The sequence below is a fragment of the Schistocerca serialis genome, chromosome 3 (genome assembly GCF_023864345.2).
Source record: "Schistocerca serialis cubense isolate TAMUIC-IGC-003099 chromosome 3, iqSchSeri2.2, whole genome shotgun sequence".
NCBI classification, from domain to species: domain Eukaryota; kingdom Metazoa; phylum Arthropoda; class Insecta; order Orthoptera; family Acrididae; genus Schistocerca; species Schistocerca serialis.
The window spans coordinates 30896504-30913937 of NC_064640.1; the positions used below are offsets into that span (position 1 = coordinate 30896504).

The following is a 17434-nucleotide window of genomic DNA, read 5'->3' on the forward strand; positions in this document are numbered from 1 at the left end:
CATTTCCTGTAAAGAACATCATCTTTGCTTTGTCTTACTTTGTTATGCTGGTTATTGCTATTCTGATCAGATGAAGCGCCATCTGTCTGACATTTTTTGAACTTTTGTATTTTTTTGGTTCTAATAAAACCCCACGTCATTCCAAGGATGTGTGTCAATTTCTAGCTCTCTATCTACATTATTCCAGGATTTATTCAGTTTTCAAATTTATACTGACTTTTTGATCACCCTGAACATACTTTATATGCTCCTAGTTTTATTTCTTTATCCATCCAGTTGAAATGGCATTCATTTCAAAGCTCCATCTTCAGACATTACTGTGCATGAATCAATGTACATCCACAACAAATATCTTCGAAACATGACGAAATAGCCCACAGGTCCTTTATCAACCAGTACAAAACATCTTTACTTACTGACCCAACCTTAAAAAAACTGAGCCGATGTGGAAATAGAAAGAAAGGAATCTAAAGTATGTATCTTTCTTCATAAAGTTATTAGCAGCACATAAGAGGTTCAGGATCAACTCCTAAAATGGCATAAAGTTTTAGTTTGCCAGGAAGGTTAATTTCAGCATATTCTACACATTTGTGTTTGATAATATTTCTCCAGTCAATAGAAGTCTCCCTTTGTGTTAGCCTCTGGGTGCAATGGACATACTCTCAAAATGGCTAGAAATCACAATTTGGTGTTGTTGAGAAGGTACCTGTATCTCTTAACACTACAACTTGTGGTACTCTTCTGAAAGTTAACCTACGGACCTGTTTAACTCATATTACCCAAACCCCATGATTAAGTCTTGTAGTGTCTGATTACTTTCAAAGCAATATTGCTAATTTTTGTCCATCACTACTGTTCCTGTTATCGGTTCTCCTCTATGTAATTGAGAAGTTCCTTATCTAACCATGTTTCTAATCATTACATGGTTTGATTTCAAAGAACAGCATCATGGAAACCACTAAAAGCTGCCATAATGTGTATTTACATAACTATGTATTTGACACTACAGAAGCTTCCTTTAACCTGGTGTAATGTTCATCTGTGAGTATCTCCTATATACAAAGGTTCAACGTAATTATTATTTTATGTAGGTGACTTGAAGATGACAACTTGAGCAAAACTGGTTATCTGTGAATAAATACACATTATGGCCACTTTTGTTGGTTTCCATGATGTCATTCCTTAGCTACATTGTAGCAGTGGAGCACTATTTACAGAAAATAGTGTGTTTTACTTTCATTTGAAGATTTCTCAAAAGTTTACCTTTCATGAACACACACACAGTATTTGCAGAGTTTAAGACAGTTTTAACACTTTGACATGATTTGTGTACTTCCAAAGCACAATAACACATCAATCAGCTATAACAACATTGTCACTGTTTATTGCTGACTCTTTAGTTGCAGATGAAGTGTTAACATGTGTCACTGCTCATGTGCCCAGATTCTGTAAACATGTTTAAACATGCCGGTGTGCCTTTCCTCAGATTATTTAGATGTGTTTACTTGTGCTGTCTGGGGGTACATAGGGGACAACTGATGTCCACATTTTTGTAGTGAGTGACAGATTTGGAGATGTGCTGGCCAGGGCAACAGCCAAACCATGTGTACTGCAGAAAGGCAAGCCAGCATGGGCAACATGCAGTTTTGCATTATCTCATTGAGAGACCTTGAAGATACAGCAGCACAGCCACCGGCCTTAACGTTTCAAAAATATATCATCAATAGTACGAGGCATGTCCAGGAAGCAAGTGCATTAGATTTTTTTAGAAAAAGTGTATTTGAAAAAAAAATTACAGGCTATTTTAATACACCTGTTGAATATTTTTCCTCAAAATTGCCATCCTGTTCAGCGCTTGTGGTGAGCCATGACAAAAGTTTCTTTGTACCCTCCTTCAAGAGCTCTCCCATCAGCTCCTTTCCCCGCTTTAGAACCTCATTCCGTCCCAGTTGAAAATTTATTTCCATTCATGTGTGTCTTTTGGGAAGTGAAAAGATGATAATCTGAAGGCACCAAGTCAGGGGACTATAGAGGTTGGTTCAGAACATCCCAAATTAAATGAGTCCAAGAGTGCCTTGGTTTCTAAGGCTGTGTGAGGACAGGTTTTGTCATGCAACACACGCTAGCCTCTCATCAGAATTCCCCTACTTTCATTTTGAATGCTCCTTAAGAGTTTTTTTTTTAACTCACAATATCTTTGTGCATCAATGCCCTCCTGCCGAGGCAGAAATTCGACCAAAATTATGCCTTTTTGGTCCCAAAACACAGGCCATTTTTGCCCAAAATTGTCCTGAATTCTTCGGCAGGTGGAAAATAGGTGCGATGCCACTGTGATAACTGTTTCTTTGTTTCTCGCATGTAATGAGTGACACACTTTCATCTCCCACTGGCCCAATTTTTCTTGTGCTGCCCTGTCAGCTGTTTTGAGATCAATCTTGTACACAGTCTCCAGTATTCAAGTGTTCCTCTAAGTGCCTCATATAAGAGAATTCAAGAAAGTTGTGGAAACATTGCAAAAATTTCATCCACTGTCAAATGGCAGGTTTCACAAACAGTTTCCTCAATTTTTTGCACCAACTCATCAGTCAAAATAAATGGTCTTCCACTCCCCTGTCATGAACATTTGCTTTGCCTCCACTAAGCTCCCTACACCACTTAAATGCACTCGTTCCCTTCATAACACCTTCACCATAAACCATTTTGATTCACGAAAAAATTTTGGTAAACGTTATTCTTTCCGTGAGGTGGACGCGGATCTCAGCATGTGCCTAGCACCTGGTGGGATTTCTTACTGACATCTTTCATGCAACTGGATACTACAATGTGAGTTTACATACTACTGTCTTCCCAAAATGCTTGCTCTGGTCGGGGGAACCCCCCCGCCATTTATTTGTTACGGTCACAGTACACTTACTTTCTGAACATGCCTCATGAGAGCTGAATGCCTGACTGAGATGCTTCTGTAGCCACTACCTGATCGGTCTACATATAGCTATACTGCCAACAATAGTGCATTCAAGTGGTTGTTTATTTCCACTGCCTGTGTATTTTCTTGCTATGTTCTTGTGACTACTTACAGAGTTGGTGTTTCTACCATTTCAGAATGGGTGTAGTTTGATTCTAATTTTAAATTTTTAGAGCAAGCTTTGAAAAATCCTCATAGGGAAATATTCAACCATGAGAAAGTAGGCGAAGATCTTTGCTATCTTCATTTCATTTCACCCAATGTGAAAAAGACATGCCTTTGACTGGCCTGATACTGCAATAAGAAGCAAAAATGTAGGAGAAGACCTTTTTCAAGCTCTTAGATGGGTTTAAAAACAATCACGGCATTTGTCAATTGCATGTATAAGGAGAAAAGTTATCTGCAGATCCAGATATGGTTGATGTTTTCAAAACAGAGTTTGAAATCACACTCAAGACTACACTAAGGGGCAAATTTGCAATTATAAACACATGAGTGTTAATTTTAAGATCTACATCTACATCTATGTGATTACACTGCTATTCACAATTAAGTGTCTGGTACAGGGTTCAAAGAACCACCTTCAAGCTGTCTCTATTGTTCCACTCTCGAATGGCGTGTGGGAAAAATGAGCTCTTAAATTTTTCTATGCGAGCCCTGATTCCTCTCATTTTATTGTGGTGATCATTTCTACCTATGTAGGTAGGTGCCAACAGAATGTTTTTGCAATCGGAGGAGAAACGTGATTGAAATTGTATGAGAAGATCCCATCACAACGAAAGACGTCTTTGTTTTAATGATTGCCACTCCAATTCATGTATCATGTCTGTGGCACTATCTCCACTATTTCACGATAATAAAAAATGAGCCACCGTTCTTTGAACTTTTTTGGTGTCATCCATTGGTCCCATCTGACACAGATCCCACACCACACCGCAATACTCCATAATAGGGCGGACAAGTGTGTTGTAAGCAGTCTCTTTAGTAGACCTGCTACACCTTCAAAGTGCTCTTCCAAAGAATCACAGTCCTTGGTTTGCTCTACCCACAACAGTATCTATGTGATTGGAACAATTTAGGTTACTTGTAATTGTAATCCCTAAGTATTTAGTTGAATTTACAGCCTTCAGATTTGTGTGACTTATTGCGTCATCAAAATTTAAGGGATTTTTTTTTAGAACTCATGTGAATAACTTCACACTTTTCTTTATTCAGGGTCAATTTCCACTTTTTGCACCACTCAGATATCTTGTCTAAATCATTTTCCAATTTGTTTTGCTCATCTGATGACTTTATAAGATGGTAAATGACAGCCTCATCTGTAAATAATCTAAGAGGGCTGCTCAAATTGTCTCTTAGGTCATTAATATAGATCAGGAACAATAGAGGGCTTACAACAATTCCTTGGGGAATGTCTGATATTACTTCTGTTTTACTCGATGACTTTCCATCTATTACTACGAACTGTCACCTTTCTGACAGGAAATCACGAATCCACTCGCGATATCCCATAGACACGCAGTTTGGTTCGAAGACACTTTTGAGGAACGGTGTCTAAAGCCTTCTAGAACTCTAAAAATATGGAATCAATTTGACATTCCCTGTCGATAGCACTTATTACTTCACGAGTATAAAGAGCTGTGTGTCAATAAATCATTTTCTTCGAGGTAATTCATAATGTTCAAATACAGTATACATTCCAAAACCCTACTGCAAATCAACATTAGTGATATGGGCCTGTAATTTAGTGGATTACTCCTATTTCCCTTTTTCATTACTTGTGTGACTTCAGCAATTTTCCAGTCTTTAGGTACGGAACTTTCTGTGAGCGAGCAGTTGTATATAATTGCTAAATATGGAGCTATCGCATCATCATACTCTGTAAGGAACCTGACTGGTATACAATCTGGACCAGAGGCCTTGCCTTTATTAAGTGATTTAAGCTGCTTTGCTATACCAAGGATATCGACTTCTATGTTTCTAATCTTGGCAATTGTTCTTGATTGGAATTCAGGAATATTTACTTCATCTTCTTTGGTAAAGGAGTTTTGGAAAACCGTGTTTAGTAACTCTGCTTTAGTGGCACAGTCATCAGTGACTTCACCGTTGCTGCCTACATAAACCTTAGCTTAATCAAAAGAAACATCTGCCACAAGACACAAAATGAAGAAGTGGTAATAACTGTTCTTTTGTCATAAAACACTTCTGAAACGCATAGATTGCCTCCGATGTGTAGAGGGAAGCTGAAAAAAACCTCGAGCCTTGAAAGGTGTTGCCCAAAATGCTCTACCAGTCGTTTTTAGAGCTCAAAAAAGTTCTTGGGGTGTCTTGTGAACTCTTTGTTGATTAGTTTAGCGACCAGTTTCTACGTACATTTTAAATGTTTTTAACTGAAAAAGGACTGCCTAAACACACACACACACACACACACACACACACACACACACACACACACACACAAAATCTTATTAATCAACAATGCACCTACACACCCTTTTGAGTTGAAAAGTGGTGATGTCGTCGTGCGTTTCCTTCCCCCAAACATTACCAGTCTAATTCATCCGCTGGATCAGCAACATTTAAAGCACTACCATGAACTATTTTTGAGATCGACCCTGCAAGATAATGACATAAAAAACAATAACGTGAATGAAGCACTGATGGCAGTAAATATGAAACACACAATTTATTGATGTGTGCAAGTCTGGAATAATGTGGATGATGAAACTCTTCAAAGTCAGGATAATGAGCTTGAAGGACAGAATTCAGAAATTTCTTTTTAGCTTGACAGATGTGGTAAAAAGAATTTCCAGATGCAAAGACATGAATGTGTGAAAGGTGGGTGAATGGATTGTCACAGACAACTCACTAGAGATCATGAAGCAAGAAACTGTAGAAACAATGTTGCAATGAAATGCTGACACGATCAAAGAACCCAAAGTAGATGATATGGGTGACAGAATGACAGCTGACAGTGGCTTCCAAGCACTTGAGGTAAGTCTAAATTGAGAATTTGTTACTATTTAAAAACCCACTGGGCTAACACAAATTACAGTACATGTGTTGCTGTTTGTGTTGCCCTAAGATGTGTTGAATAACGCAACGAATCATCATTGGTCAACATCCTTCTACTGACAAGATGACAGGCCATTATTTCTCAAAAACATTTGGAGGGAGACAAAAAAAAAACAAACACAAATTAGTGAGATTTTTCAATGAGTAATTCATACGCTATCAACTTTTAAGCATGGTATACTGTATATCGATATACTGTAATTCTAAACCTGTAATTTTAACTTTAATAAAGAAAGTAGGTGTAGCCTACAAAGAGATTTTTTGAATTTGTTTGACTTTCAAAACTACATACCATAATTGTAAAACAAAATGCTGTACTACATATCAGTTGTTCATGGCTTAAATGAGGAAACTGCTATCTGAAATGGCTTTCCCCCTTTTGGTCGGTTAACCAGGGTTATACTGTAATGGCAAACTACTGTTCACTAAATATAAATGGGTGGTTGCAATTAAACTGATGGTGTGCAGCAGTGTGAGCTGTATACATCATGGGGTACTGAAACATCATAGTTACAGTGAAACCCCACTTTTACACTTTTCAAGGGACTTCCAAAAAATTGTGTAAAATGTGGGAAATAACATTTTAAGCTGTAAAAGTTACATATAGGATACCCCCTTGCACTTTATGTATGATATACAGGGTGTTACAAAAAGCCGGCCGAAGTGGCCGTGCGGTTAAAGGCGCTGCAGTCTGTAACCGCGAGACCGCTACGGTCGCAGGTTCGAATCCTGCCTCGGGTATGGATGTTTGTGATGTCCTTAGGTTAGTTAGGTTTAACTAGTTCTAAGTTTCAGGGGACTAATGACCTCAGCAGTTGAGTCCCATAGTGCTCAGAGCCATTTGAACCATTTTTTACAAAAAGGTACGGCCAAACTTTCAGGAAACATTCCTTACACACAAATAAAGAAAAGATGTTATGTGGACATGTGGCCGGAAACGCTTAATTTCCATGTTAGAGCTCATTTTAGTTTCGTCAGTATGTACTGTACTTCCTCGATTCACCGCCACGATTTCATATGGGATACTCTACCTGTGCTGCTAGAACATGTGCCTGTACAAGTACGACACAACATGTGGTTCATGCACGATGGAGCTCCTGCACATTTCAGTCGAAGTGCTCGTATGCTACTCAACAACATATTCGGTGACCGATGGATTGGTAGAGCCGGACCAATTCCGTGGCCTCCACGCTCTCCTGACCTCAACACTCTTGACTTTCATTTATGTGGGCATTTGAAAGCTCTTGTCTACGCAACCCCGGTACCAAATGGAAAGACTCTTCGTGCTTGTATTGTGGACGGCTGTGATACAGTACGCCATTCTCCAGGGCTGCATCAGCGCATCAGGGATTCCATGCGACGGAGGGTGCACGCATGTATCCTTGCTAACGGAGGACATTTTGAACATTTCCTGTAACAAAGTGTTTGAAGTCACACTGGTACGTTCTGTTGCTGTGTGTTTCCATTCCATGGTTAATGGGATTTGAAGAGAAGCCATAAAATGAGCTCTAACATGGAAAGTAAGCATTTCCGTACACATGTCCACATAACATATTTTCTTTCTTTGTGTGTGAGGAATGTTTCCTGAAAGTTTGGCCGTACCTTTTTGTAACACCCTGTATGTACATAACAGGCATCAAAAAGCTTGTCAGGTACTTGTTTATTATCTAATGAAGGTTTATTATCGAATAAAAACCACTGATGTAACTGGAACTAATAACTGCCAATAAAGTAGGAACATTTGACTCAATTTCATACGTCATAATCGATGTTTCTGAAAGCCTGCAGTTGTCATTCACGATTTAAATAATGAAATAATGCACTAGTTACATATTTTCTCATGCTTAATATAACGCATTTCGAGACTTTTTCTCATTGTCAAGTGCAAATACGTACATAAGTATTCTGTTTGGTGTTTAAATATGCATTATTCTGCATCTTTTGTACTGCAGTCATCTTTTTGAGGTTATCAGGTAATGTGGCTCCTCAGTTATGTAGAAAACCACACACACGCAAACTATCACCCACATTGTTTGTTTGTGTAACATCACATAAAATACATACGTAAATACTGCACTTACTACGAAAATAAATTCTTGAAACACATTTTGCTCAGCATGAATAAAATACGTAACCGGCACTGTGTTTAAACTAAAAACATTTGAGCAAGTGAATGGCGTTGTCACTAGTGCTCCAAGTGGCCATATGCCGAAACAAGCTAAAAATGGTTCGACGAAGGCATCACAATGATCACAACAATCACGAAACTATGTTTGCGCAGTAGAGACAGTTTGGAAATGGTTGTGACTGGTCATGATACCTTCATTCGAACGAACCTAGTTACTCACATCAGCCACCACGCCAAGTAGAGCTTGGCAGTGGCGGAAGATACGGTACGAATTGTTCCAACTTTTACACATTTACCTACTCAGATCCACTGAGTAGAGTGCGCTGGTGTCAAGAAACTTAACCACATAAAATTTGTAGACACTACTGGATGGCCAACATCATGCCAGCGTCATTTTTTCTCCACAAACATTTTTTCATAATGCCTAAATCACAGGAAAATTATAGATATGTTGATGCAAAATCAGGTGCAAATTAACATTGTGGGCATACGAAATTTGATAGGACTGATACGAAATGTCAAACGATGGGAAAACGTAAATTGCTGGAATGTTAAAGTGGGGTTATACTGTATGTTCATTGATCAGTGCGGTCGTGGAGTATGTGAAGGAGATGAGTGGAGGTTCCATTTTCTGTGAGTCTGGACACATACCTAAAGACACAATCTCCCAGGTACCGTCGCCCCCCCCCCCCCCCAACCCAACCAGAAGTCACATGGATTTAGGTCACGGTGGTCTTAAAGGCTCCACATCTTGAAGTTGTCTAGAGATGAAGACAACGTTTTCAAAGGTTTCTTGAAGCAAATCTTTTACCTGGCAAGTAACATGTTGAGTCACCCCATCTTGCAAGATAACAGTAGTGTGGACACAGTCACACTCTTACAAAACTAGAATCATGTGTTGCAAAAGGAGGTCCTTATAATATGCAGATGTTACAGTACACCTAACAGGCCTGTGAAGTCTCATCACATTGAAGAGAAAGTGTACGTTGCTGCACAACATAAGGAGGAGTAAGGCCTCATATGCGGCAGTCCTATGCATTCATGGCAACATGCAGAATAAAATGTGCCTCGGCATCCCAAGATAGCCACATGTCATTTATTTCTACACGTGTCAGAAAATGAAGGGCAAAGTCTTGGCATTGTAGTCTATCTTGGAGCTTAATTTGGTTCACATTCTGAATCTTATAGGGATACCAGTGTAAAATACACCACAAAATCTTTCGAACCATTGACCAGTGGAGCAGGGGACAGACAATTTGTGTGACACAGCTCAACCACTGGCTGCAGAATTTGAGGCATTTGCTGAATCGTCAGATACAGCTACAGAAACTTCTTCAACGACTGCTATGGGAATGGGCTGCCTCCCTCTCCCTGCTGCACGACATAATTCACCTGTTTCTTCAAATTTCTTGATCATATTCTTCGGAGCATTTGCTGACATGAGGTATCTTCACAACTCTTTCTGTCAGTAATATTCCTACAATGCAGCACTGATATTGCTGCTGATTTCATAAACAACTTTGCCATCAGTGTAAGGTCTTCCTCCTCAATAGCCATTTTACACCAACAGTCGCTTCAAAAATGAAATCAACATGCATCACCAAGCAACAAACAGCATACTGACATCAAAACAGGAAACATTTGACATTCTGAATGCTAACAGCGCCATATTTTCAACTGGTGGCAGAAAGTGGAACTATTATTTTTTCAGTATACTCCACAAGTGCACCAATTAATGAGCATACCTACAATGTTTTTATGCCCTGCAATGTGTGCAACGCATGCTGCAGCACTCAGAACACCATCAGTTTAACTGCAGCCATCCGGTGTCAGAGAAATATGCGTAGTACTAAGACTCATTAAAATGCTATTTTTGTACTAACCATAACATGGTGCAGTACTGTGCTAATGATATTAAATCAGTTGTTAAACCATCAATACAAAGATAAAAAGAAACTTTATGTGGGAATTTCTACTTAACTTCTTGTATCTACATCTATGTGAGTACTGATTACTACTCAACAAATGGAGGCAAAACTGAGCAGCGAACATAAAAATACAAGGACAAGGTGAATGGTTCTTGTTCTGGCAGTGAAATACTATGTATTCTGGTTTAAAACTGTAACTATATTTGCGTTCACTCTCCTGTTAGGTCAATTTTACTAGGTAACATTTAGTTAGCATAAATACACAAAGCAGTTTTCTGGTAGTTTCTTGTTAATATTGAGTATAGAGCAAGTTTCTCCGTGATTCTTTTCATATGTTTTTTATGATAACCTTGACTCATTCCACATCCCGAAAGGGTCTCCTCCTACATGGGCACTACAGCAGCTGAATGATGGAATGAATGAATAAAGTAAATTAATAATTTTAATACAACGAAAATGTAAGTGAAGCATGGAAATTGAAATGCAAAACATTTGATTGATTCATCATATATGTAACTAGTGTCACTTCATGTCTGTAATTAATTCAGGCTGCAGAAGTTCTTACCAAAAATTTTTCGTACACTGTTCAATTTCTCTGATTCATTGCACATCCCAGAAGACTCTTTCCAATGGCAGAATCTTTCTGATTGTTCATATGCATGCAAAATGATGTTAAGATTGTGTTTTCTACTTGGATATGTGGTTGCCCTTTATACAGATAAAAACCTGGTCACATAGCATTAAAGTATTGATTCTGGTATACAATGCCAAAGGAAGCTTAGTAGATTTAAAATACACCATTTTTAGAAATGAATAGCTAGTGACTACCAAAATGTTAAAGAAAACCACAAAACATGACAAATGAAAGTGGAGTTAACAATACCAGAGAAGGAAAGCTGCTACTCACCATATAGCGGAGATGCTGAGTCATGATAGGCACAATAAAAAGATTCACACAATCAAAGCTTTTGCCCATTAAGGCCTTTGTCAGCAGTAGACACACACACACACACGCACTCACACAAACACAACTTGCACACACGTCTGCAGTCTGAGAGAGCTGAAACTACAAGTGGAGTTAACTGAGATAAATCTTCTCTATTCATTGCACCAGGAAGTTTGTCAGTTTTGTATTTAAAAAATAGAAATGAATACTATAGAATATTTACCTGTGTTACTCGACCTCAAATGCTTTTGACAGTTTCTCAAGGTCCCTGAAAGAAAATAGTTGCAATAGTTTTATAAAAAATATTAAATAACTTTATGAACCTTATCAAACTATTCTCAAAAGTCATCCGTCATTTACTCACTGTGTAATTCTGAAAAAAATATTTTTTGTAGTATAAATGACCTGGAACCATAAATCTAAAAGGTAAAAGTTGTAAATCAATACAGAAACACTATAATACGAGTATCAGTAATTTAGCTGTGCAAGGATTTAACTAAAATGGTAATTTATTTGCACAAAGTATTAAGCAGTATACGATTCTGATATACACTTACTGTTACACCTTACTGACTACAAATACTGTGAAATAAATTTAAGCATTAAAAATTACTGTGACATAGACAGAGAAAATGTTGAGGTATAACAAGATGCACAACACTGACCCAGAAAATGTTTTGAGAAAGTTATGCAGCAATGCAAATGCCAAGAGTGATTGCAGTATATTTCAAAGTCTAAGTTCAAGCCATAATTTGGTAGTCTATGGCCTGGCAATGTGCCAGTTGTTGCCATCTTTCCTTCCAATTATGAGGAACATGCTGAAAAGTAATGCCTCTGATTTCTTTTTTTTTTTTCTTTTTTACGTGAAGCTCTTAAAGCTTTTCAAGTAAAACATTATTAACATTCCACATCTTTATTCCTCATGCCCACATATTTGCAACCCTCTGCTACCAGAGGGATCCCAACTGTATTGTGTAACATGTTGGTGTGCAACTTAACTATGTCAGTGTGTGAGAAGCAGCATGCTGCAATAGTGTTTCAAATTCAAATAGTTCATCCACACAATGGGAAACCTTCTCCTTCAGCATGGCAGTGTCAGACCACACATGAATGCACCAATGTCTGCAACAATCCAAAGCTTTGGATTCACTGTCATCTATCATTGTGCGTCCAGTCCTGACTTGGCCCCATCTGATTTTCAAGTGATTCCAAAACTTAAAGAACAGCTTCAAGCATTTCACTTTAAAAATCATGAAGTGGTGTAAGCAGAGGTGAGGTAATGGCTCTGTCAACAAAGCCAAACACTCTAGACTGACAGTATCAACAAATTAGTCTCTCACTGCGAGAAATCAGTTTTTTTATTTATTTATTTACATGTCAAGTTCTGTAGGACCAAATTGAGGAGCAAATTTCCAAGGTCATGGAACGTGTCAGTACATGGACTTACAACATAAAAGTAATAACAGATAAAAATAAATATTCATGAACCTGAAAGAAAATCAGTCCATAAGTTTACTTAAACACTATCAGCAATACAATGAGAATCAGCTTAATTTTTCAAGGAACTCCTCGACAGAATAGAAGGAGTGACCCATGAGGAAACTCTTCAGTTTCAATTTGAAAGCGCGTGGATTAATGCTAAGATTTTTGAATTTGAATGGCAGCTTATTGAAAATGGATGCAGCAGTATACTGCACACCTTTTTGCACAAGAGTTAAGGAAGTCCGATCCAAATGGAGGTTTGATTTCTGCCGCTGCTTACTGTTGGAAATAAACTAATATTGGTAACAAGAAACGACAATAAGGAATATACATATTGAGAGGCCAATGTCAAAATACCCAGACTCGTGAACAGAGGTCGACAAGAGGTTCGTGAACTCACACCACTTATTGCTCGAACCGCCCGTTTCTGAACCAAAAATATCCTTCTAGAATGGGAAGAGTTACCCCAAAACATAAAGTCAAACGACATAAGTGAATGAAAATAAGCAAAGTAGACTAATTTACGTGTCGAAGTATCACTCACTTTCGATACCGTTCAAATAGTGAAAATGGCAGTATTAAGTCTTTGAACAAGATCCTGAACGTGGGCTTTCCACGACAGCTTACTATCTATCTGAACACCTAGCAATTTGAACTGTTCAGTTTCACTAATCATATGCCCGTTCTGTGAGATTAAAACATCAGGTTTTGTTGAATTGTGTGTTAGGAACTGTAAAAACTGAGTCTTACTGTGATTTAATGTTAGTTTATTTTCTACAAGCCATGAACTGAGGTCATGTACTGCACTACTTGAAACCAAGTCAATGTTGCACACAACATCCTTTACTACCAAGCTAGTGTTATCAGCAAACAGAAATATTTTAGAGTTACCCATAATACTAGAGGGCATGTCATTTATATAAATAAGGAACAGGAGTGGCCCCAACACTGATCCCTGGGGCACCCCCCCCCCCCCCCACTTGACAGTACCCCACTCAGATCCCACATCACAGCCATTATCAACATTGTGAATAATGACCTTTTGCTGCCTGTTGCTAAAGTAAGAGGTGAACCAATTGTGAGCTACTCCCCTTATTCTGTAATGGTCCAACTTCTGGACCAATATTGTGAGATCAACACAGTCAAATGCCTTTGTTAAATCAAAAAATGCGCCAAGCGTTTGAAACTTTTTGTTTAGCCCATCCAGTACCTCACAGAGAAAAGAGAATATAGCATTTTCAGTTGTCAAACAACTTCTAAAGCCGAACTGTACATTTGATAGCAAATCGTGTGATATAAAATGATCAATAAACCTTACACACACAGCCTTTTCGATAACTTTTGCAAACACTGATGGCATAGAAATAGGTCTAAAATTATCTACATTATCCCTTTCTCCCTTTTTATAAAGCGGCTTTACTACTGAGTACTTTAATCGCTCGGGAAACTGACCATTCCTAAAGGAAAAATTACAAATATAGCTAAATACAGGGCTAACATGTGCAGCACAGTACTTTAATATTCTACTAGACACTCAATCATAACCACGAGAGTCCTTAGTCTTCAGTGATTTAATATTGACTCAATCTCCCTCTTGTCTGTATCACAGAGGAGTATTTCAGGCATCAATCTCGGAAAGGCATTTGCTAAGAAATTTATATGATTTCCTGTAGAAACTAAATTTTTATTTAATTCACCAGCAATGCTCAGAGAATGGTTGTTAAATACTGTACATATATCTGATTTATCAGTAACAGAAATGTTATTACTGCAAACTGACTTTATATCATCAACCTTGTGCTGCTGACCAGACACTTCCTTCACAACTGACCATATGGCTTTAATTTTATCCTGTGGATTAGCTATTCTCTTTGCATACCACATACTTTTTGCCTTGCTAATAACATTTTTAAGCACCTTACAATACTGTTTGTAATGGGCTACTGTAGCTTGATTGTGACTACTTCTAACATTTTGATACAATTCTTGCTTTGTTCTACATGATATCCTTATCCCCAGCCAACTGGGCTGTCCATTACTGCTAGTACCCCATTTAGAATGTTCTAATGGAAAGCAACTCTCAAAGAGCATGAGAAATGTGTTATGGAAAGCATTGTATTTATCATCTATATTATCGGCACTATAAACATCTTGCCACTCTTATTCCTTGACAAGTTTTGAAAAACTCTCTATTGGTGTTGGATTAACTTTCCTACGTAGTTTGTAATTAAATATGACATTGGTTTGAGTACAAAAACCTTTTAGTGTTAAAATTTGTGCATCATGGTCTGAAAGGCCATTCACCCTTTTACTAGCAGAATGCCCATCTAGTAACGAAGAATGAATAAAAATATTGTCTATGACTGTGCTACTGATGCCCTGCACCCTAGTTGGAAAAAACACAGTTTGAATCAGATCATATGAATTTAGGAGCTCTACCAACACCCTTTTTCTTGCACAATCATGTACAAAATTAATATTGAAGTCACCACATAACTACTTTCTGGTACTTCCTACAAAGTGAATCAAGAACCCCCTCTAGCTTAAGCAAAATTGCTCTGAAGTCGGAGTTAGCGGACCTATAAACAACAGCAATTAGAAGTTTAGTTTCCCTAAATTCAACTAATGCTGCACAACTTTCAAATATCTGTTCAGTGCAGTGTCGTGATACGTCTATGGACTCAAATGAAATACTGTTTTTTACGTACAGAGCCACTCCCCCACCCCGCAAGGAACTCCTTGAGAAACAGCCAGCTAATCTGTAGCCTGGTAAAGGAAGCCTCTGAATTATCAAATTATTTAAGTGGTGCTCTGATATACCAATAATTTCAGAGTTAACATCTATTAGCAGTTCACTAACTTCATCTCTAATACCTCTTATATTTTGATGAAATACGCTAATTCCTTCTCTACTTGGAAACATTACATCCTCTGGAGGTGAGCCCTTAGTTAGAGGCACTTCCTTTAAGCAGGTATGCCTATCAGCTGACTTCAGTCTTAAAAAGGTGCAGCTCCAACACCAACTACTACAGGAATTTTTCCATGAGTGATACCACCACCACCACCACCACCACCACCACCCACTACACTGTCACCTATAAGCTTAGCCAGCCTCCCCTCCCCATACCTATTGAGGTGCAGGCCATGCCCAGTGAAACCCCATCTACTGACAGACCCAACTGGCACCACTGAGATGTGATCCATGCCCTCCGCCATCAGTGCCCTCCCCAGCCCCACATTAACGCGCCAATAGGCGCATTAAGGTGAGGCCGATCATGACGCTGAAACAGTTGCACAAAATGCACATTAGTGCCACCAGTTTGAGTAGCTATCTTAACCAAGTCACCACTGACATCATATTCCCCATCCCTATCGAGACTGTTCCCTGCTCCACCCACTATCACTACCTGATCCTCTTTCGTAAAATTCTTACATAACTCCCCTATGCTTTCAGTCACCTGAGCCAACCCTGCACTAGGCTTCACAATGCTGGTGACCTGGTACTCACTTCCCAACACTTCCTGCAACTGCTGGCCCACACCTCTACCGTGGGAACTACCTAGCAGCAGAACCTTCTTTCTGCTAGACTTTGCAACTAACCTAGGCCTCCTAATTGCTGAGGACTGCTGCAAGTTACCTACATCTACGACTACACGAGGCTCCTCTCCACTCAACTCTGACAGTTGGTCGTATCTATTGCATGTATGCAAAGTAAAACTGTCTGAATACCTCCTCTTCCTAACTACCTTCTTGCCAACTGCCAGGCACTAGGATGACTATGTTGAGAAATAAATACGTAGATATGAAGACTAAAGATGAAGAATGTTAATAACATTTGTTTTATTTAAAAAGCCTTAAGAGTTCTCACACAAAAAATCATTACTTTTTAGCATGCCCTCGTATTTGAGTAGAATATGATGAGCACATGTACAAAATTTAGGGGAAGACTTGAAACAGCTCCTATAGGGCTAGCAGTAAAAACTGACGATTAATGTGTAGTGAAAATATTGTCAAAATTTGCACAAACTTACAAGTAGTGTAGTCTGTACAAAAGTTACACATCCCCCCCCCCTCTCCTACACCTACACACACACACACACACACACACACACACACACACACACACACACACACACACACACACACGGGTCTTGTCCATGGCAGTCAACTTACACAAATAATCGGTCACAAGCCATTCAGTATAAAATACAGGTTTAATGTTCAAGCTAAAGAATAAAAACATTTAATAATACTGAAAGTAAAATAAAAATAAAAGCACTGAAAGACTGAAGAGGTCATGGATCAGCCAATTCATGGCTAATGGGTGGCAAGCCAGCTACTTCAGTCTTTTCATAGTTTCAGCTGAGGTGTAAAAACCACAGATAAAGTGAAAGCAAAAAAGGAAGTTCCACCCATCTGGCAATCCCTCATTCACTGCAGAATAGTGGTTCAATATTCACATCACAGTATTGTAAAAAAGGAGAACAGTGACGAGCACTGAATGAATGTATACATACCACTCTTCCAAATAAAACTCAAAACCATATCCTCCACTTGAATGTCATCAGCTACTATTAGAGATAAGAAGTTGTCAAGCTTCAGTGTTTGGCACAAAGCAGCCAAGTTAGTGCATTCTAACAGCACATGGGTCACCGACGGAGGGTGTTGCAACAAAACTGAGGTGGATCCTCTCACCTGAAGATATGACCATGAGTTTGGCAGATATGGGCCAGCAAAAGATAGTAGATTCAGATTGAGAAGGGAAAAGAGAAGATTGCCACACAGTTGAGAGCCTTTTATGGTACACTGCCTAATTGTGGGAGCCACAGTGAGAAATTCCTTGTTTCAAGCCTACAAAAGCTGAAGACTTACTGTCATCCACAAGTTGGATCCTTGTATTCTCATCTCCA

General features: G+C 38.7%; 1 protein-coding gene across 2 annotated transcripts in view; it reads right to left on the reverse strand.

Annotated features, from left to right (window-relative positions):
• LOC126469688 (peroxisomal targeting signal 1 receptor) overlaps positions 1-17434 on the reverse strand; it is a 242384-nt gene that overhangs the window by 1214 nt on the left and 223736 nt on the right. For both annotated transcript variants that reach the window (XM_050096845.1, XM_050096846.1), the window contains exon 14: positions 11266-11310. In XM_050096845.1, the coding sequence (XP_049952802.1) occupies positions 11271-11310 (40 nt within the window). In that variant the 3' untranslated portion in view covers positions 11266-11270. The remainder of the gene's footprint in view (positions 1-11265; positions 11311-17434) is intronic.